This window comes from Bos indicus x Bos taurus, chromosome 5, assembly GCF_003369695.1.
Source record: "Bos indicus x Bos taurus breed Angus x Brahman F1 hybrid chromosome 5, Bos_hybrid_MaternalHap_v2.0, whole genome shotgun sequence".
NCBI classification, from domain to species: domain Eukaryota; kingdom Metazoa; phylum Chordata; class Mammalia; order Artiodactyla; family Bovidae; genus Bos; species Bos indicus x Bos taurus.
In genome coordinates, this window is record NC_040080.1 from 16189150 (window position 1) to 16209091 (window position 19942).

At 59.9% G+C, this 19942-nt stretch overlaps 2 protein-coding genes across 11 annotated transcripts; one reads left to right on the forward strand and one right to left on the reverse strand.

Moving 5' to 3' along the window:
• The first annotated feature begins 2254 nt into the window (after positions 1–2254).
• Positions 2255–6570, forward strand: GAPDH (glyceraldehyde-3-phosphate dehydrogenase). The gene is made up of 12 exons (XM_027541122.1): positions 2255–2331; positions 2611–2651; positions 4438–4537; positions 4629–4735; positions 4854–4944; positions 5050–5165; positions 5258–5339; positions 5519–5670; positions 5757–5835; positions 5934–6017; positions 6103–6200; positions 6309–6570. The coding sequence occupies exons 2-12, from the start codon at positions 2629–2631 to the stop codon at positions 6376–6378; spliced, it is 1002 nt and encodes a 333-aa protein (XP_027396923.1). The 5' UTR covers positions 2255–2331; positions 2611–2628; the 3' UTR covers positions 6379–6570.
• A 768-nt stretch (positions 6571–7338) lies between these two features.
• Positions 7339–19585, reverse strand: IFFO1 (intermediate filament family orphan 1). Of its 10 annotated transcripts, none has more exons than XM_027541113.1 (10): positions 18728–19581; positions 15065–15125; positions 14876–14971; positions 13866–14006; positions 13637–13645; positions 12459–12637; positions 12235–12355; positions 11854–11946; positions 8867–8997; positions 7339–8415 (listed from the first exon to the last, which is right to left on the reverse strand). In XM_027541113.1, the coding sequence occupies exons 1-10, from the start codon at positions 19498–19500 to the stop codon at positions 8307–8309; spliced, it is 1713 nt and encodes a 570-aa protein (XP_027396914.1). In that variant the 5' UTR covers positions 19501–19581; the 3' UTR covers positions 7339–8306. The 10 variants fall into 10 exon arrangements, with proteins under 10 accessions (XP_027396914.1, XP_027396918.1, XP_027396915.1 ...); XM_027541117.1 differs by having other exon boundaries at positions 12459–12613; positions 18728–19580; XM_027541114.1 differs by having other exon boundaries at positions 7339–8411; positions 11854–11949; positions 18728–19580.
• Positions 19586–19942: the final 357 nt, after the last annotated feature.

Genomic DNA, 19942 nt, shown 5'->3' on the forward strand with positions numbered 1-19942 from the left:
ACCTAGCAGAGAGGGGTGCTACCAGCAGCCAGTGGGTAGAGAGAGGCCAGGGATGTTGCTAAATATCTGACAACGCACAGGACGGTTCCCACCACAAAAAAAGGATGCGTCAGCCAGTGAAGCTGGGGTTGAGAAACCCTCCTCTGACCAACGGCTCGCTTTGTCCTGCCCCTACCCCCACTTGTGCCCCTCTAAAGACAGCTGACTGAGCTGGCCAGGCTGATGGGAGACCAGGTCATGAGTCCCCTCCAGCTCTAGACAGTGTCTGTGGAGACAGTCCCCCAGGGGTTCCTCACAATGTTACAGGGTCTACAGGAAGTCAGCCCCTAGACGCAGGCCCTGTCCACCCCCTTCTGCTCCCCAGGTCCTCTCTGCTGAGTCACCTGAACCGCAGGCAGTGTGGCTGCTGTCATGACTACACTGGTGTCTCTGCTGTCATGACAACAGCAGACTGCGTCAGTCCATGGTCCCTGGGCACTGAACTCCCTCTTTTCAGCAAAGGACAATAATGAGAAATGACAGGCGTGCAGCAAAGGGGAACATGCTTCCGGCAGTGTGGGAGGGCGGGGGTGGGGGGTCCTGCTAAGGCCCTCTTCAGGCAAAGTACTGTGTCCTTGGCGCTGGGGAGGAAGCCCCATCCACTTCCCAGCAGGCTCCTCAGTGTGGCTCCTTCCCTTGCCATTAAGTGCCTACTGGCCCTGCTCTTGCAAAGTCCGGGGCGTGGACCATGCAGATGGCCGCCCGCCACAGCAAACATTGGAGGAGGACAGTCCCAGAAAGGGAAGGAACCGCTGGAGTCGGGGTGCAGGACTGCATGCTCTCTGCCTTTTAAGCAAAGGTTATCACCAGCCGGGCTAAACTTAGCCACAGGCTTTTCAGCTGGAGAAGGGGGCTGGTCTCATGTTACGCTGGGCCAGCAAAGAGGCCCCAATTCTGTCCCCCAGCACCTGCTGATGGGCAATGTCCATTCTACCCCACCCCACCCCCCTCCCCTCCACTACAAACCCTCAACCCTTGAGTCCTCAGATCCAGCCCTTCCAACATCCTCAGTTCACAGCCCCGGCACGGTCCCTGGCTTCTGACTGGAATGGATTCCTTCCTCCACATCACCTGTGGAGAGGAGCCGGGGCCTGGTCCCACCAAGTGCCCAAGACTCCTGATTTTTTTTTCCCTATTCTGGACTCTTCACCCTGCCCCCAACATCTCCTGGAGGCAGCCACGGGAAGGGGAGGCCCTCACTCCAGGGCTGGCCTGCACGTCCCGGGATGGGGAGGGACTTCCGCCCTCACGTCCAGCTCTCAGCCCCGGGGGTGGACCGAGCTGGACAGGGTGAAAGGGGCATTGTCTCCCAGCCCAGGCCTCACAGCCCTCAGGTTTCCCAGGAGCGCCTGTGTGGGAGGCCTCTGGCCTCTACCCGCCCAGCCCCTAGCAGTGATGCTATCGCCCCCGGGGCCCCCGGCCGAGCCTGGGGGAGAGCAGCTGGTGCACCGAGGGCCGGGTTTCTCAGGTCTCCTGCTGCCTGCACGGCAGGACATTGTGACCTTCAATGCTGAAACCTCCACGCCTCAGGCGTCCTCCGGAACCTCCTTCCGCTCCAGGCCCCCAGAGCCTAGTGCCCAAATCGCCCCCCGGCCCAGAGAGGCCCGAAGCCAAGTTATGGGGGGGTGGGGGAAAGTGGGGGAGCGGGGAAGTAGCCGGCAGGAGGCCCCTCCCGTGCTTTTCCTTTGCAATGCGGGTGTCATTACCGAAGAGCCTCGAGAAGTTCCTCAGCCTTCCGGCTTCTCAGCCTTTGAAAGCAGGGGAAGCGGGGGAACCTGCAGCCGCAAGCTGTTCCTGCCTCCGGCTCCAGTACCCCATCCAGCCGACTCCCCAGGTCCTCCTGTTATATCCTTGCGGCAGCTTTAACGTCCCTGGCTCCCGGGTGTCCTCATTTCTCACCAGGGCCTCCGGCCCCGAGTTTACTACTCTCCCGCAGTGCTCCCCCCTCCCCACCAGTCACCATCGTCGGTCCCCCCCGCCTCCTTCCGGCCAGTCTCAGTCCCCTCCCCCACGTCGTCCTCAGCCCACACGCGCGGTGCGTGCACATCTCAAGAATCTGGCGGACCACCCACCCCTCCCCCCCCAAAAAAGCGGTAGGCTGACTACTCGCGAGTTTACGGGCGCACGTAGCTCAGGCCTCCGCACCCCGGGGGCTGGGACTGGGCGAGGCGGGCTCGCGTCACCACGCCCCTCCCCGCCTCCCCCTCCCTTATAAATTCGGGCTGCAGCCTCCTCCTGCGCTCTCTGCTCCTGCCCGTTCGACAGATAGCCGTAACTTCTGTGCTGTGCCAGGTAAATGCCTGGCCGAGAGGAGCCACAAAGGGCTGGGGATAGGCCCACCCAAAAGGGACGAGGGGGACGCGCGCCGGGTGTGCGGCTGCGGGGGCTGGGGTCGACAGATCGCGCCCAGCTCCCCGCATTGCAGGGGCGGGAGGAAGGACGTGCGGAAGCGCAGGTCGGGGATGGAGGCTTGGGGGGAGGGGTGGGGAGGGGCTGGTGGGGAGAGGTGGTCAGCGCGGGATTCCATCCTCTTAGCCCCGCGCTCTAATGTTCACCTTCCTCTGCCCATAGCCGCATCCCTGAGACAAGATGGTGAAGGTCGGAGTGAACGGGTGAGTTACGGGCAGGGGTGGAGTGGAGTGGAGTGGGGTGGGGCAGGGTAGTCTTGCGGTCCTCACCGCATTGCGCTAGCGGGTCTCTGCAAGCGCGAGGAGAACCTGAATAGGGTGGTCGTACCCACCGCCCCCCGCAAGGAGAACTCAAGGTCAGCGCTCAGACCTGGAGGAGGCCCTCGAAGGCCTCGTGTGCCCCCCACCTCCGGCTCTTGCGCCTCCTGTAACTGCGCCCCTGCGGAACCTTCCACCACCTTGCGGCAGATACACAGGAGGTTCCAATTTTTGCTTGGGCCGCATCCCCTAATCCCGCACCTGGGGCTCTTTTCTTTCCTTTCGCGCTCTGCGGGGTCACGTGCCTGGGAGGAGCCCGTCCCCCACCACCCCCCTAGCCCGTGCCCCCAGCAGGCGCGGCCTCGAGGGTGCAGGAGGCACAGCTGCGCACAGAACCAGCTGGGAGGGGTCATCTGCGGTAACCCAGCCGCCATGTTGCAACTTGCTAGGAAGGAAATGAATGAACTGCCCGTTAGGAATCCTTCCTTAGCCTTGCCGTCTTTTCGCCTTCCTTGCCCATGACTAACGCTTCTACCCCTGCCTCGTGGCATGGAGTCACGTTTAGCCCATAGGCTAGGTGAGGCCAGGCTTTCCCGTTCTTGCAGCTAGACCTCAACTCTGACCCTAGTAACCCCAGACCATCACTTAAACCGCCAGCCAAATTCCGCGGCCCCTCCTCCACTCCCAGGAATGAGAGGATGCTTTTCCTAGATGGTTCTCTGAGGAATTCAAAACGTGGGCTTATGGGAGTGGTCTTGTAGTTTGGGGGTGTTTCTCCTTTCCTTTTCCGGAGAGGTGTGGTGGCCCTGGCTGGGTGCCATGCTTGGGGGAGCTGAGTCATGGATGGGTACTTAGAAAATTTCCACCACAAAATGGCTCCCAGAGCTGCAGCCCCTGTGGTCTTGCCGGCTCTCCTCGAAGCTCCTTTCCCCCATCTTCGCCTGGAGCTGACCCCACCCTAAAGGCCAGGCTTTAAAGGTCACCAGGAGGATTAAGTGTCTGTGAGCCCCGGGAATCCTGCCCTTCTCCCCATCCCATCCTTCAGAAACCAGATCCCCGTTCCACCTAAGCTGGGGTTAAATATAGCTGCCTGACCTTTCTGCAGCTGGGGGCCTGGGCTTTTGCTCTCCGCCCCCCACCTTTCCCCCCCTACTCCCTAATACCTGTTGCTCCCAATCCTGGTTTTTGGAAAAGAGCTTGGAAGGACAGGTGCTGAGCAAGTCAGAAAGAACCCCAGGATGAGGGGATTGAGAAACCAGTTTTCCCTCTCTCCTCTTGTGGGGGAGAGGGTAGGTTTTCCCGTCCAGTTCATGCTGACCTTTGCTCTTGCCCTTTGAGCTTGGTGATGCTGAGTGGACTAGTGTTTGCAGTTCAGAGGGTGTAGCCCGAAGTTGGGCCAAACAGGAGCAAGCCTTTGCAGAGAGTAGGTGTGATGAATGCCATGTGCCTGCCACGTGCCCAGCCTGTAGGTGGCAGTAGCTGTGCACCATCCCATCAACTCAACAGATTGCCAATTACTAGAGGGTGGGCAAGCCTTTGTGCCTGATTACCTATGAGCCTTTCACTCTGTGGGCTGACACGGTTGCTTAAGAAAAATAAAGTGAGTTCTCGCGAGACTTCGTGGGGGTAACAGAGTGGCCTCTTTGAAAGAGGGTGAATGGGCCGGGGGCTGCTTCCATGCCTAGGAGGAATCCCCTCCCCCTCACCCCTTCTCGTCTCTTGTCCCCCTCAGATTCGGCCGCATCGGGCGCCTGGTCACCAGGGCTGCTTTTAATTCTGGCAAAGTGGACATCGTCGCCATCAATGACCCCTTCATTGACCTTCACTACATGGTGAGTGCTACCCCACAGCAGGTGGGGTCAGAGCCTGGCTGAGGTGTGGCCCCTTGACGCCCCGCTCCTTTGTGCCCCCACCCCCCCCCAGGTCTACATGTTCCAGTATGATTCCACCCACGGCAAGTTCAACGGCACAGTCAAGGCAGAGAACGGGAAGCTCGTCATCAATGGAAAGGCCATCACCATCTTCCAGGAGTAAGTGTGAGAGACGGAACAGGAAGAACTTGGCCTTGGAGGAGGCACTGGGACGGGGTGATCACCTGGGGTCTGTGGTACCCTGTGTCCCTGAGCTTTGTCCTGTCTTCCCTCATAGGCGAGATCCTGCCAACATCAAGTGGGGTGATGCTGGTGCTGAGTATGTGGTGGAGTCCACTGGGGTCTTCACTACCATGGAGAAGGCTGGGGTGAGCAGCGAGGGGCTGGAGAGGAGGGTGTAACAGGAGGATGGGGGGGAAAGCGGACTTAGGAATGTGAGAGCCCGGGTGCAATTAACTTGCTCCTTGCTGCAGGCTCACTTGAAGGGTGGCGCCAAGAGGGTCATCATCTCTGCACCTTCTGCCGATGCCCCCATGTTTGTGATGGGCGTGAACCACGAGAAGTATAACAACACCCTCAAGATTGTCAGGTGAGCGCAGCAGAGAGGAGGTGGGGAAGCGGGCTGATAGTGCCCCCTGGTGCCCAGTGGACGTGCCCCTGACTTGCCTCCCTCTTTTCCAGCAATGCCTCCTGCACCACCAACTGCTTGGCCCCCCTGGCCAAGGTCATCCATGACCACTTTGGCATCGTGGAGGGACTTATGGTAGGAGTGGTGGGAAACTTGAACACACTCAATTCTCAGCTAGTATGGGACCCTTCTGCCTCCTGCAGAGCAGAGCCCTTCAGAGCGATCTGTGTCCCTTAATTCTTCCCCAGGGGAGGGGGAGGTGAAGGAGGGCATGGCCTGGTGAGCACCCAGTGGGTGGTCTCCTCCTCCCGCAGACCACTGTCCACGCCATCACTGCCACCCAGAAGACTGTGGATGGCCCCTCCGGGAAGCTGTGGCGTGACGGCCGAGGGGCTGCCCAGAATATCATCCCTGCTTCTACTGGCGCTGCCAAGGCCGTGGGCAAGGTCATCCCTGAGCTCAACGGGTAAGACCCTTGACTATTTTCTGCCATGTGGACCCAGGGAGCTGGGAGGAGCAGTGCAGACTGACCCTGCTTCCTTGTGTCCACAGGAAGCTCACTGGCATGGCCTTCCGCGTCCCCACTCCCAACGTGTCTGTTGTGGATCTGACCTGCCGCCTGGAGAAACCTGTGAGTTTGGGTTGGAGCAGCTTCGATGGCCTGCGGGGCCAGTGCGGGGGAGTTGCAAGACTGGAACTCCTGTGACCATCTGTTTTTTACCTTGTCAGGCCAAGTATGATGAGATCAAGAAGGTGGTGAAGCAGGCGTCAGAGGGCCCTCTCAAGGGCATTCTAGGCTACACTGAGGACCAGGTACAGTCAGTGGGTCAGGGGACTGGTGTCTGCATGGCTCCCGGGAGCCAGGCGGGATTCCATATGAGGCCCTCTCCTCCCCCAGGTTGTCTCCTGCGACTTCAACAGCGACACTCACTCTTCTACCTTCGATGCTGGGGCTGGCATTGCCCTCAACGACCACTTTGTCAAGCTCATTTCCTGGTATGTGGGGGGTGGGGGTGGGGGTGGGGGTGGGATGATGCTTCAGCATGTGGTCTGGTGCCCCCTGGTGGCTGGCTCGGTAAACAGCCCTTCACACTCTCCTTCCAGGTACGACAATGAATTTGGCTACAGCAACAGGGTGGTGGACCTCATGGTCCACATGGCCTCCAAGGAGTAAGGTCCCTGGACCCCCAGCCCCAGCAGGAGCACGAGAGGAAGAGTTCCTCAGCTGCTGGGGAGTCCTGCCCCATCTCCGCCACACTGAGAATCTCCTGACTTCCACATGTTTCCATCTCTAAGGCCCTGAGGAAGGGGAGGGGCTTAGGGAGCCCTGCCTTGTGTACCATCAATAAAAGTACCCTATACCCAGCCTGCTGATGCGTTTCTTGCTGTGAGGGAGGCTGGGCTGAGGCCAAGTTGAACTAGTTGAGCACCCAAGCTGCCAGAAACCCTGCCCTGGTCTAGTGGTCACGCCTCATATCCTGGGTTCCTCCCTGAGGCCTTTGGGTGCTCTGGGCCCCAATGTGTGCCAGATTGCCATGGCTGAACCCAGGAACGGCCTGGTGGCGTGTATCCAGAAGCCATACTGTCTGCAGCCCTGCCCCCTGAGGGTGACACTGGCACAGGAAGTCAGGTTGGACAGAGTCCACCTGGCTTCCAGCCAGTTAGCTGACCTCGGCAACAGTGTGGAGCATGGCCAGCCTGGGAGAACTAGGTCCCAGTTCTGTCTCAGTGTCTGTGCCCTAGTGACCACCTGCAGTATGACCAGGCAGGTGCCCAGCTCCTAGGATCTGCAGAAGGGGAGGGCTGGGATGGCTTTGCTTCTGGGTTGTCTGTCACCGGTGGAGGCGTGTAGTCTTACTGGGAAGCAGGACAGACTTGGTGCTGATAACCTGGGCTGAGGCACCATTATTTTCAAGTTCCAATCTCCGCATCTGCCTTGCACCTGCGTGTTGGAAAATGCTGGGAACTAGCACACACTGCTTCTTGCCTGGAGAATCCCAGGGATGGGGGAGCCTGGTGAGCTGCCATCTATGGGGTCGCACAGAGTCGGACACAACTGAAGCGACGCAGCAGCATACACTGCAGAGGACTGTTTAGCCACCACCAGAAAGTGCTGGAAACAGTGACACAGACGTTCAATAAATACTCGCCAGTTTCATTAGATTCCACTCAAACATCAGCTCCACCCAGTCTGCCTCAGGCAGTGACGCGGAGGGACCCTCGGTGTCGTTGCCCCAGTTCTCCAAGCTTTTTTGAGTCTGGGACGTCTTCTCACTCAGCCTGTTGGGTCTCCGTGTGTGAGACACGGAGGACACCTGCAGCTGATGCTTGAAGAAACCGAGACCCTGAGCACACGTGTGCACGCACACATCCATGCCTGCCCACCCACTCCCACACAACGCAGTTTCAACTTTTCTGCCACCCGGTGGGGACGGAGACAAACAGGAGCTTCTCTCTCTCTCTCCACAACACTGCACCCAGTCAACCTAAAAGCTGCCTTGCCCAGACGCACTAAGGTCCTTATAACGTGTGGCACTTCCCACGAGGGAAGGGGCAGAGCCACGTCACTGCTGTCGACGGGCAGCCAGCCATGAGCACTTGAACAGGGAGGAAGGCGCACCCTGCCCAGACCCACTCAGTCCGCCTGTGATATGGAGGGCTTCCTTCTTTGCTGCACAAGCCACGGAAGGTCTGGCCTCCTCCCCTTCATACCGGTGCCTGGGCCAGTTAGCACCAGTATGGAATCAAGACGGCCAGCTGGCCCCAGGCCACAGGGAAGGAAGGAAGGACAATCACACTGCTTACTCGGTGGAGAGGGCGAGGGGCCACAAGCGCTCCTGCAGCATTACAGGTGGGAAAGCAGCAGACACCCGCGTGGAGGCAGGAGGGCCGGCTGTGCAGGGAGTGGCCCGGAAAGGGCAGCCAAGCCTTGCTCCAGACGCCCGGAGCCCTGGAGGGGCCGAGGACTGAGGGAGGAAGCCGGGGAGCAGCACCCAGTCCCCGGGGCCAGGCTGGTGCCACAGGACATGGGCTTCCCTTCTGTGAGCCCCCAGCCCTCTGCTGCGGCGGGTCCCGGCAGGCAGGCCGAGCACGAGGAGGTCCCTATCTCATGGCGCCGTCGGAGGAGACATCGCGATCGGAGTCCTCAGCCTCGCTTGGCGGCGGTGGCGGCGGGTCGCTAAGCGGGACCGCAGTGAAAGCAGGAGACTTTCTAGAAAAAAACACTGGTTGTAACCTTGGGGCAGGGCAGGCAGGAGTCCCGTCAGGACTGGCACCCCTGCCCATCCCAGCCTGATGATGCCCAGGTGGGCAGGAGAGTAACGTCTCAGGCAGAGGAGGACCACAGGGCGAGGGAGTGGGGAGGGGAGGACACCACCTCCCCCAGTCCACCTTGAGGGGGGAGACAGTCCCCACCTCAACCTGGGGACCCCGAGACGCTCTGCAGCCCCAGTTTTGCGTCTATGGAGCAGTTTTGTGACTGTTGGGTTTTCAGCTGCCTTTCTAAGCAGGGGAACCAGCAGAGGCAGGGCATGGGGAGGTTTCAGCCAGGCAACCGTGATGGACTCCTGTATCCTCCATCTGCTGAGAGGGTGGGTCTCAGGGCTCACCCTTGAGGGGCGCCAGGCACTGCCCCTCCCCACCTGCACCCGGGGGGCCCTCACCGGTCCCCGGACTGGGTGATGAGCCGGCGGCAGGTCTCCATCTGCACATCCAGGCCCCGCTTCATGCTGCACATCTCCATGTACTCGTGCAGGTGGCGGTTCATGTCGTTCTTGGCTGTGGCCAGCTCCAGCTGCGGGGGGCGGGCCATCAGGTCAGCAACCGCCCCTGCCCGCGCTCCCAGAAGGCTAACCCGCCAAGCCGTGAAGGAGGTGAAGGGCTCAGGTTCAAAACTAAACCAGCTCGAGGCAGAAGGCACTGGATATGCCATCGTTCCATGTTCCCTGGGGAAACTCGCCCACAAAGGCTTTTGCTAAGGAGTCTGATGCAGGAGACCAGAGTTCTCTGAAGAGACTCACAGCAAGAGCAGTGAGGAGGGGGCGGAGGCCCTAGACAGGCAGAATGTTCCTGAGGCACTCGGCCTCCTCCTGGGGTTCCCCACAGGGGCCTATTCTGCCCATACAGCACTGTCCCCCACAGACAGGCCCCGCTCCAGGCTGGGGCCTACCCACCCCTGCGTGCACCCTCAAGTTGAGCCATTACTCAACTTCGAGAAGCGTCTACAAGACTGTCGGCACAAGGGCCAGCTGGGCCCTGTGGAAAGGGGCTCCGCTCTCAGCACCGATTTCCTCTCATTACTTCGTTCACATGTAAGCTCTTTTCAGAGACGGGTGGAAGGACTGCCTGCCTCGCTGAATGTCTGACTGGCTACAAGCTGCGGCCTGAGTCAAGGACTGTTACGTGTGAAAAGACGGGGCTCAGAGTCAAGGAAACACAGTCTCCTTCCCAGAGCCTGACTCTGCCCACAGGCTCCGTGGTGGAACTGAGAGGCAGGCACGGAGACCGTGAACAATCTGGGACACAGACACTCTTGCTGCCTCCCTTTGTTCTGGGGACAAAGAATAGGGGCCGGAAGCGGGTGAGGGCAAAACAAAACTGCCCAGGGTGATGTGCTTGACTGCCCGAGAGCAAAGACAAAGGGCAAGAAACCACCCGTGAATGATCCGAACTGGGCCACAAGGATGGGAACTCAGACAGAAAAGCAAACCGTCACAGGACCGGACAAAGAGACAGTTAGGAAAGTGACATGGGGCGAGACGGTGGCCTGGGTGGGTCAGAAGCCCCAGTGAGCACAACTTGGACCGCGGCCCTGGTTCCAGAGCTGGGGTCTCAGGCGCGCCCCCGGCAGCAGCACATCCAGGGGCAGGAGGAGCTGACCATTCATTCAGTCCAGGAAAGAAGCAGGGTGCCGCCAGCGCTTGTCCAGACTGGCTCCCTCTTTCACCCCAACCCAGGCCCCTCGGGAGAGCTGGTGTTAGAGGGGAGTGCTGAGGGCTGTGCTTGGGAGCCCAGCACTCAGTGGGGTAGCAGGAAGAAATGAACCCAACATGTCCCAGCAGAACACGAGGCTACAATGGCCATCAGCCTCTACGTTTATAGAGGGCTGCGGGAAGGAGACGACCCCAAAGGCCACACTGAAAAGCCGGCGAGTGCGGTGGGGCAGGGTGGAGGGGTGAGGCTGGGAGCAGATCGAGAGCGGAGACCTGGGCCTGGGTCTCTCTCGTCATCCAGTAATGGAAATGGTCCCTGCCTCCATCCCAGGGTCCCTGCAGGCCCAAGGTCACTGAGATAAAGGACCTCCGGAGCCCCGGTGGACAGCCAGCAGCAACGGCCTCCCCGACCCCTCAGGACCTCCTAGGTGCAGTGAGGAGGGGGAGAGCAGGATGCGTGTTGACAGAGGAGTGGGGGCCCCCTCCCAGCTCTTCAGCTGGTGGCACATATCCAGCTGTACCTTTTCTTTTTTTTTCCTTTTTCTTGGCTGTGCAGCACATGTGATCTTAGTTCCCTGACCAGGGATCCAACCCATGCCCCCTGCAGAGGAAGCATGGAGTCTTAACCACATGACCACCGGGAAGGTCCCCCCAGCTGTGTCTTTAAAACTGAGTGTCAGTCTGCCTGGGAGTAAACAATGGGAGCAGGTTTTGCTTAAAGAAACAGGGCAGCTGCTGTGTGCTGGAAGAATGAGGATACAGGAAGATAATTCCTCAGGAGCCACCGCCTCGGTGAGGGCAGTGGGTCTGGAGAGAGGCAGAGCGTTCTAGAAGCCCCCAGCCTCAACTACAGAGTGCATGAAAAGGACCCCTCAGGCTCTGGCCTCGGGGTCACCGGAATCACGTGGCATCTTGGCCGCAGCACCCTCGTCCCAGGTGTCACAAATTCTTCCTGTCAGCCCCTCCAGCCTAGAGTTTACATTAAAGCACCGGCTCCACTCGCCAGCTCGGTGAAGTTCCTCCAGGTGAGGGAATGAGCATGGAGACTCCTCCATGGCTCGAAGGCTGAGCTGAGGCTGCGGTGAAGGTCAAGTTCAGCGGCGTGGACCCCGATGCAGCGCTGACTGTAGTAACAACCGTGATCACAGTGGCTGCGATGGTGCTGACTGCCAGGCAGATGCCCCACACTCCACCTGCACTGGAGTTCGCCTGACCTTCAATCGCCCCTGAAGGCGGTACTGCTAAGACCCCACTTTACCAACCAAGAAGTGCGCTCGGGACTTCCCTGCTGTCCAGTGGTGAAGAGTCTGCCTTGCAACGCAGGGGACTCGGGTATGATCCCTGGTCAGGGAACTCAGGTCCCACGTGCTGCAGAGCAACTAAGCCCACACACCACAACTAGAGCATCCGTAGGTCGCAATCAAAGATCCCACGTGCTGCAACTAAGGCCTGACACGGCTGAAGAAAAAAATATTAAAAAAAAAAAGCAGGCTCAGAGAGAAGAGGCCTGATAAAAGTCAGAGCAGCAGTAAGTCACAGAGCTGAGACTGGAACCTACATCTGTCTGCCTCCTCCCCTCCCCAGCCTGAGGTCTTCAGGACCCAGTGGGGAGATCGCCCTTCTCCTGCCAGGAGGAAATGGAGAGGCCCTGGTGTCCTGCAGTACCATTCAGGACCCCCCGAGAACCGGGGCCCCTCGGCTTCAGCTCTCAGCCTTACCTCGATCTGGTCAATGGTTTCCTGATATTCTTTCTCCCGGGTTTTGAAGAGGGACTCAGTGTCTTTAATCACCTTCTCCAAACTGTCTTCTGGCTGCTGGAGTGGAAAGGGAAGGTGGAGGAAGCAGAGGGGAGGGATGGATGGGACACGGTGAGCCACAGGGCAAGGCCAGGGAGGGAGAGAGAGAGACAGAGAATGAGGTTAAAGGAAGCTGGAGAGACCGAGGACGAGGACTGGGGACAAGGACTGAGGACGAGGAGGAAGCAGGTGACGGATGGCGGCCACAGAGGGAAGACAGAGCTCGGAGGGGCCGGCGGGTGGAAAGATGGGCCTGGCGCCCAGGGAGGAGGAGCTGGGGCCCAAGGCCGGGAGGTTGGTTACCTCTCCCGGGGCCTCTGTGGCGGCCAAGGCATAGCCCGAGAAATCCTCCCAGAGCAGCAGGGTCTCCTCCGTCTCCTCCCAAGTCAGGCTGTCACAGTCGTCCTCAAAATCATACTCCCTCCTAGAGACAGGGAGCCTGGGCGTCAGGGCAGCCAGTGGGGCGGGTGCTGTGGGGCTGCGGGGCTCCGGCCTCGGGCAGGTGCGGGGCGGCCGGGCAGACTCACAGCTGGTTCAGCATGCGCTGCATCTCCTCGTTGATGCTGAGGGCCGTGCTCTCCTCCTCATCCCCGTCGGGGCGGCGCGGCCCATCACTCTCCGCTAGGGAGGTGTCCTCCTCCACGGCCTTGCGCTCCCGCTTCCGCCCCCCCATGGACGGGACCTTAATGGGAGACAAGTGCAGAGACTACAGAGACGAGGCCGGGTGCGTGAGGAGAAGGGCAGGGGGGGCGCCGGCCGGGAGGGAGGGAAGCGGGGACCAGCGGGGAGGGCGGGCGGACAGAGAGAAGACACAGTTACAAGACGGAACAGAAACACCAGCATCACCGAGACAGGCAGACAAACGCGGGTGGGGCCGGGGCTGCAGACTAGGAGACAGACGAGAGACAGAGAAAACAGAGCAGTAAGATCGGGGGAAATGGCTGGCCGGGACCAGAGTGAGATGTGCGGAATGGCCCAGAGGAGTTCTTTTCTAAAAAAAGTCTTCTAGTGAAATGACTGAACTGAGAGGGAAGTTTCAGGCCGCAAGGAGGAAGGGGGTATGAAGTTGATAAAGCAGAACCTGAGTCACATCCAGATCTGGAAGCCAGAGGGGGAAGGGAGGGAGAGAGATGGAGCCAGAGAATGAGAGAAGTGGGGGAGAAATGGGGAGCGAGATGTAGCCAGAGAGTGAGAAAGGGGGAGAGAGGGAGGGGAGAGGGGGGGAGGGGGAGGAGGAGGAGGAGGGGAGGGGAGGGGAAGGGGAGGGGAAGGGGAGTGGAAGGGGGAGAGGGAGGGAGGTGGGGAGAGAGAGAGAGCCAGAGAGTGAGAGAAGTGGGGGAGGGGGGGAGGGGGGAGGGGAGAAGGAGGAGTAGTGGAGAGAGGGGGAGGGGGAGAGGAGGGGGAGAGATAAGAGCCAGAGAATGAGAGAAGGGGGGAGGGGGGGAGAAAGATGGAGCCAGAGAATGAGAGAAAGGGGAATAGAAGGAGGGAAGAGGGAAGGGAGGGGAGAGAGAGGGGAGGGGGCAGAGAAATGGAGCCAGAGAATGAGGGTGGGGGGAGGGGGGGGAGGGGAGAAGGGAGAGAGGAGGGGGAGAGAAGGAGAGAGAAGTAGGGAGAGCAGGAGGATGGAGGGGGCACTGCACTGAGAGCCCAGCGGGTCAGGAGGCCCAGGGAGCTGAGAAGCTTGTGTGAGAGCAAAACTAACCAGCTTCTTCTGTGGAGGAAGCAAGAGAAGATGAAAGGCAGAGAGGAGAGGAGGCAGACAGGAGAGAAGGGAGGGGGAGACGGCGTTAGAGACAGCTCCGGACCCCTCCAGAGGCCGTCCCTCGCCCCCCAGCCTCGACCCCAGGGCCCGGCTCTGGCCTCCCCTGTGGGGCTCGGGCACCAGTGAGGTGGGGCCGCCGGGGCTGGGGCGAGGCGCCGGCAACCCTCACCTGGAACATCTTGATCATGTCCTCGCAGTTGCGCTGCTGAGCCAAGTCACAGAGCTTGGCAGTGATGTCAATGCGGCGGCAGATGTCCATGTCCACCTTCATGGCCTTCTCCTGGATCTTCGTGTCCAGCTCGGTCAGGTTCTGTGTGGGGAGCGCAGGGAGCGGTGAGGGGGTCCCACCGCATCATGAGCACTATCCCCTCATCATCCCAGTCACATGGCTCCTGCTGGCAGAAGGCACCCCTTGACCTGGTTATCTCCCAGTGGTCTGCCCAGGATGACTGGCTCCTTGGCCACATGGCGCCCCTAGAGGATATGGGCCAGCGCCTGGTGCATATGCAGGGGGCTCCTCCTGGAACTCAGACTCCCAGAGAGAGAAAGAGAGAGACTAGTCCTCGGTGGCTCAAACGATAAAGAATCCGCCTGCAATAAGTGAGACCTGGGCTTGACCCCTGGGTTGGGAAGATCCCCCGGAGAAGGAAATGGCTACCCACTCCAGTATTCTTGCCTGGAGAATCCCCATGGATAGAGGAGCCTGGCAGGCTACAGTCCATGGGGTCATTAAGAGTCAGACACAACCGAGTGACTAAGCACACAGCCAGAGCTCTGAGCGTTGGAGAAAGAATCATAAGGACAATGTTAGCCGACCCTCAGCTGCTGCTGTCCTGCCTCTACAAACATCGTGACCTTGGAACCATCCTGCAAAGCACTTGCTTTCAATCCTATCCCATTCCACAGACACAGAGACAAGGCAGAGCAGGTCAGGATGTCACCCAGGGCCACACTGCGAGCAAACAGGCCCGAGTCGCCATGGAGGCCAAGGGGACTTTCATTCCTCTTGAGTTAGGGGGCAGGCAAGGGGGAGAAAAGGGAAGCACATCAACTGGGACGCCGGGTGGTGAACGGGCGAAACTAGAAAGGCCTGCTCCCAGGCCTCAGGCAGCCTCGGGGCTGAGCCCAGGCTGGTGCGGGGCTGGCACGAGAGGCAAGCAATGACCAGGCCACACTCACATTGCTCATGAGCCCCTTGAAGACCACCAGCTCTGCCTTCAGCTGTTCCACCTTCATGGCCAGCTCCTCCTGGCAGGCATCAGCCTCCTGGGCTTCCTACGGTCAGGAGAAACCAACGGAGGTGAGCAGCAGGCGGGCAGTAAGCAGCAGGCAAAGGATGGTGAAGAGGGCGGGCGGGGCGGCCCTCACCTCCTGGAGCTCGTTCACGCGCTCCTGCAGCTGTAACCGCACCGTGTACTCCTCTTCCCACCTGCGGACAGTGAAGGGCGAGCACCTGGGTGCGGGGGCCGTCTTCCCTCCGCCCTCACCCCCCACCTATTTGGCTCAGGCAGGGCCCTGGGTCGGCTTCCCCAACAGGAGGAATGTGTGGCTCCAGGCTGCTGGCCAGCGCCCACCGCCCAGCTCACAGCTGCCTTCCCAGAACCTCTGGCCCTGCACCCAACTGTGGCTGCGCTGTGCCCTCACAGGGCCCGTCCCTCTCAGGCCCCGGCCCGACCGGCTGTCCTGCCAGCCTTGACCCCTCCTCCTGCCCACACTACCCAGCCCGGTCTCCCACCTTCAGTCCACAGATCCGGGCTCCTGCTCTCCTGCCTGCACCAGAACAGAGCTGCCCTGCCTCCCGTGGGACCATTAACCCTGCAAAAGCAGCTGCAGGACACACAGGGCATCAATGGCATTGGTCAAGAGCCTGGTAGGAGGTGCTCGAAGTCCACCCCCACGAGCTCTGGAAACTGCCCACCCGGAGGCCCTCGCTGGGCTGCATAGAGGTGCCCGGGCACAAGCTGGGATCACTAGGCGTCCACAAACAGGGGGAGAGGGAAACTGGAGCATAGAAAAGTCCCCTGTTAAGAGTGGGAGATGAGAACCACAGGTGGCACCTCCGGAGCTGCAGAAGGCAGAGCCTAAGACCAGGAGTAGGCCAACAAACACTCCTGGCCGAGGCGGGGGCCTTGCCCAGGGCCGGGAGCAAGCCAGCATGTCCCCCTCCACATCACGGAGGCAGAAGGGCAGTGGCAGGGCAACACCCGGACTTAGGGTTGATGTTGGCTGGACCAGCAGACTCCTCGGACCCCACTGACATAATAGCCCAGCACTTCTTCCCCATCCTGGAAAGACTTCTTCCAGACTGAGAAAGGAAGGGGAACTGCACCGGGAGAGAAGCTTTAACGCCCAGAAAGGTGGTTAGAAAGCGGCCTAACATACACAGAGAACACACACTCAGGCCTGGGGTCTGGTCCTCTCCTCCCCGCCTCCATCTCTCTTCCCGGGGCTCCTCCTCCGGGTCCATCTCTCCTTGCTCTCCTGTTCCTCACTCACATCCGCACTGCAGTATTCCTAATAATAACTCCTCAACATCACCGCGGCTGCCCCTCCTGGGTGGCTGGGTGGGGAGGAGGCAGGCAGCCTGGTTCCACCCGCCAGCTCAGAGCAGGCCCGCTCCCGCCTTCCTGGCTCCGGGCCCAGCCTTCCCTGGCGGCCCCCAGTCCTCCTCCCCCTGCATTCTGGCATTCCCATTCAGGTTATGTGTTTTCTTAGATAAGACCTGCAGCTTTTCTGGGCCTTGGTTTCTCCATCTACAACATGAGGGCATGGGATGTGATACCCTGAGGACCCTGGGGTCCTTGTGTCCCTAGAGGAAGCAAGCAAGACTGACCAGGGGACAGTAACCCTGGAGAACACGCACCAGGAAGGGTGGGACTGTGAACTCAACTGTTTCAGGGAGAAACTCAAGGAAGTTAGGTAAGGATGAAGATTAATAAAATCTTACAGGGTTTAAAAAAAAAATCTGAAAATAAACCATCTGGAACCTCACTAGAATTCTGTTCGTACTCCAGCCAGATTTTCCCGTGAGTGGGTTTATTTTGACCTCTGTTCAAAGCTGGGCTCACTTATAAGGTTCTCTAAGCATGGGTAGAATTTGAGCAATGTCGTATTCGACATTGAGTGAACACCTTTCTTCCAAATATACATAGCATCCTCGAGTTTTCGCTGTAGTTGGCCCAGGGAGATGCTGGAAAAACTGAGACCAAAAGAGACACACCCAAGGTCACTCTTGGCAGGGGAGCTGAACATAGAACTAGGAGGCCTCAGCTCTTTTCCAGTTCAGTGCTCAGACTATGCCCATGTCTTCCAGACTACAGACCAGAGTCTGAGCCGCTGGAAAGAGACAGAACGAGGGCAAGGGGATCTGGGGTGGAAGAATGAGTGACTGCCGGTGTCACGTACCAGCCAAGCCTGGCCGTGGGGCCCTCTGCACAGCAGTGTGCTGCAGAGCCATGAGCTCATCAGTCCCGGAGGAATAACTCTTTGCTGCCCTGGACAGCTGGACCAAGGACAGATACTCTGCCAGTGAAAAAAACAAAACGCCCCAACAACAGCAGTTGTTCCTGTGGTTATGGATGTATTCCAGAACTGTCCATGTTCCACTGCTGACTGTGTCAATTAACTCCTGCAGGGGCAGGGGGTGGGGCAGGAGCAGAATGGTTCTGGGTGGATCTAAACGATGGTTTGGGGATAGCTGAGAGTCCCAAGGACACTTAAATCACAAACTGCCACTAAAGAAGCCAGCCAGCATGAGGGCAGAACTCAACCTCAGAAAGTCTGCTGGTCTGTGGTCTGCTAGACTCTGGCCGGTTACAGATCCCTGAAGGTCGCCGCCAGACCCAGCAGTCCTTCCCCAGAACATTCAGCCAGTCCCCACCAGACACAAATCTCCACTTTACCAGGCTGGAAGGGTAATTCCCAGGGTTCTCCACAAGGGGTCAGAGTAGATCATTAAGAGGTTAAACTTGAAGGCAGAGCCTCCCCCTGAGCCTTCATCTCCTTGGTCTTCAGTCATGGTACCTTGGGCACAAAGTCTACAAAGTGCTGGCTGTACTCAAGCTTCTGTCCTCACAGGCTGGTTATTAGGGGATCCCCTGGATGCAGCCAGCGCTCCTGCATCGCATCCCCTCCTCGGGCCCCTTGGGCTACCCTGCAGGATTTCCTGCCGAGAGCCAGTGCTTCATTTTCAGGGCGACAGGGCTTGCCCCAGCTGCGCTGTGTGAGGCAGTCCATCACTGGTGTGTCCATGTTTCCAGCTTCCTCCTACTCAGGTCCTTGCTACCCTCTTCACACCTCCTTCTGCACTTTCAGATCCCCCCCAGCTTTCACTCACCCTGGGTCAACTACAGGCCTTTCACCTTTCCCTAGGGAATTCCCTCTTCCCCACACCCTCTTTTTTGATCAACTTCCAAAAATGCCCTGAGGGCCCCAGAGCCTCTCAGCGGCGGTGGAACTAGAGCTGGCAGGGGCTGCTACCATGGACACTGTTTTGGAAACCCTGGGCAGTGTCAGGATCACCTCCTCCAAGGTTCAACCCAACCAGCACCCCCCTCCCCCACCCCCAGCTTCTCATGGCATTTAGACTCCCAAATTAAAGGTACACCTTTTGCTTCTAACTTTTGCTCAGTATTCGGAGCTTATATCACAAAATCGCTCTGAGGGCTGAGGCTGGCAGGGGGATATAAGTGGTAGCCCAGATGCGACTTCTCAGAACAATGTCCCTTTCACACATCATAAAACCCCACAGTTAACACAGCCGTGCAAACGCTGCAGCCTATATGAAAAACAAGGGTTCCCGGCAGGATTCTGCTCCTAGACTCCTCCTTCCTGTCACGAGCCTGACTTCTGCATTCTCTGTGGATTCCAGTCTCATCTGCGGACTTCCTAGCTCCTCCTTAAACAGCAGGAACTTTACTCATACTTACTCCTCCCTTATTCTTGGGCCCCAGCGGCTCTGTGCTTCTGGACAGGTAGCCGCGGCTGAGTGTGGCCTGAGCTGAGCCCCGTCCCCACCTTCCCGGTCCCTACCTCCGCTTGTACTCATCCCGCTCGCGCTTCACTTTGGCCAGCACGTTGTAGAGCGCGCGGATCTCGGGCGTGATGGTGTCGATCTGGACGCCCACCCCGTCGGGGTGCACCCACGACAGGCCAGGCCCTTGCACCAGAGTGGGCTCCAGTCCCGGCCCGAGCCGGCGGGCGTGAGAGAAGGACCAGATGGTGCCGGGCATGAAGCGGGCCGACGAGGAGTAGGCGGTGGAGGCGGAGGTGGAGAGCGCTGGCTGGCAGGCCGCGGACGGCGCGAGAGGGCCAGCCGGTGAGCGCGCCGGCGAGCCCAGGACCCGCGCCGACGGGGTGCAGACGGCGGCCGGCCGGGAGCCCAGGGGCAGCCCCAGGGGTCGGACGGGGCTGACGAAGCCGGTCTGCACGGCCTGGTCGCGGCGAGGCAGGCCCCGCCGGCCCTGCTTACCCTCCTCCAGCGCCTGCTGCAGCTGCTTCTCCAGCAGTCGGTTGCGGCGCTCCAGCTCGTGCACCTTGGCCAGGAAGCAGCGGAAGCGGAGGTTGAGGGTCTTGAGCACGTTGATGTTGGAGCCCAGGTCGTTGCGGAGCGCCATGGCGGCGGGGGGCGCCGGGCCCGGCCCCGGCGGCGAGTAGGGAGCAGGGCCGGCCGGGGCGAGCGGCGCCGGGGGCACGTCCCCGCCGCCGGCCAAGTGGTCGCCTCCTAAGGGGTCCCCCAGCGGTCCGGTCAGGCCCTGCTGCTCCTGCTGGAGGAGGAAGAGGTTGGGGCCGAATAACGGATTCATGGCTGCGCTTTCTGCTGGGAGACAGAAACCCGTGCGGGAGCAGGGATGTTGGGCGAGGGAGGAGAGCCAATGAGACGCCAGGGGGACGCGGAACAGCCAATCAGACGGCTCGGCGGGAGGGGTAGAGGTCATGGGGGCGGGGGAGGGCAGGGGGTAAGCCAATGAAAGGCTCGTTCGAAGGCTGGCACCTGGACAGACCTTTCCGGGTCTGAGGCTTAGCCGTGAGCCCAGCGGACCCCGGCCGGTGCCCGGAATCCAGACAGCGGCTGAGTGACTGAAACCCAGGTCCTCCAGTACTGCGTGGTTCTGGTGGCACCAAATCCATCTACATCCCTATTGCCCTCCTCCCTCCCAAGTCCAAACACCCAGCTCTGACTCCATGAACCACCTTCCCTGGGTTCCCGGGAACTGACCTGATTTCTCAGTGCATTGCACTGTCCCC

Bases quoted from the DNA above. Each gene is read 5' to 3' on its own strand.
- GAPDH (XM_027541122.1), top strand. From the start codon at position 2,629: ATGGTGAAGGTCGGAGTGAACGG. The intron at 2,652-4,437 runs GTGAGTTACGGG...TGTCCCCCTCAG, and splicing joins GTGAAGGTCGGAGTGAACGG to ATTCGGCCGCATCGGGCGCC. The intron at 4,945-5,049 runs GTGAGCAGCGAG...TCCTTGCTGCAG, and splicing joins CTACCATGGAGAAGGCTGGG to GCTCACTTGAAGGGTGGCGC.
- IFFO1 (XM_027541111.1), bottom strand. From the start codon at position 19,500: ATGAATCCGTTATTCGGCCCCAACCTCTTCCTCCTCCAGCAGGAGCAG. The intron at 14,972-15,064 runs GTGAGGGCCGCC...TCCTGACCGTAG, and splicing joins GCGTGAACGAGCTCCAGGAG to GAAGCCCAGGAGGCTGATGC. The intron at 8,416-8,866 runs GTGAGGGCCCCC...GTTTTTTTCTAG, and splicing joins ATCACCCAGTCCGGGGACCG to AAAGTCTCCTGCTTTCACTG.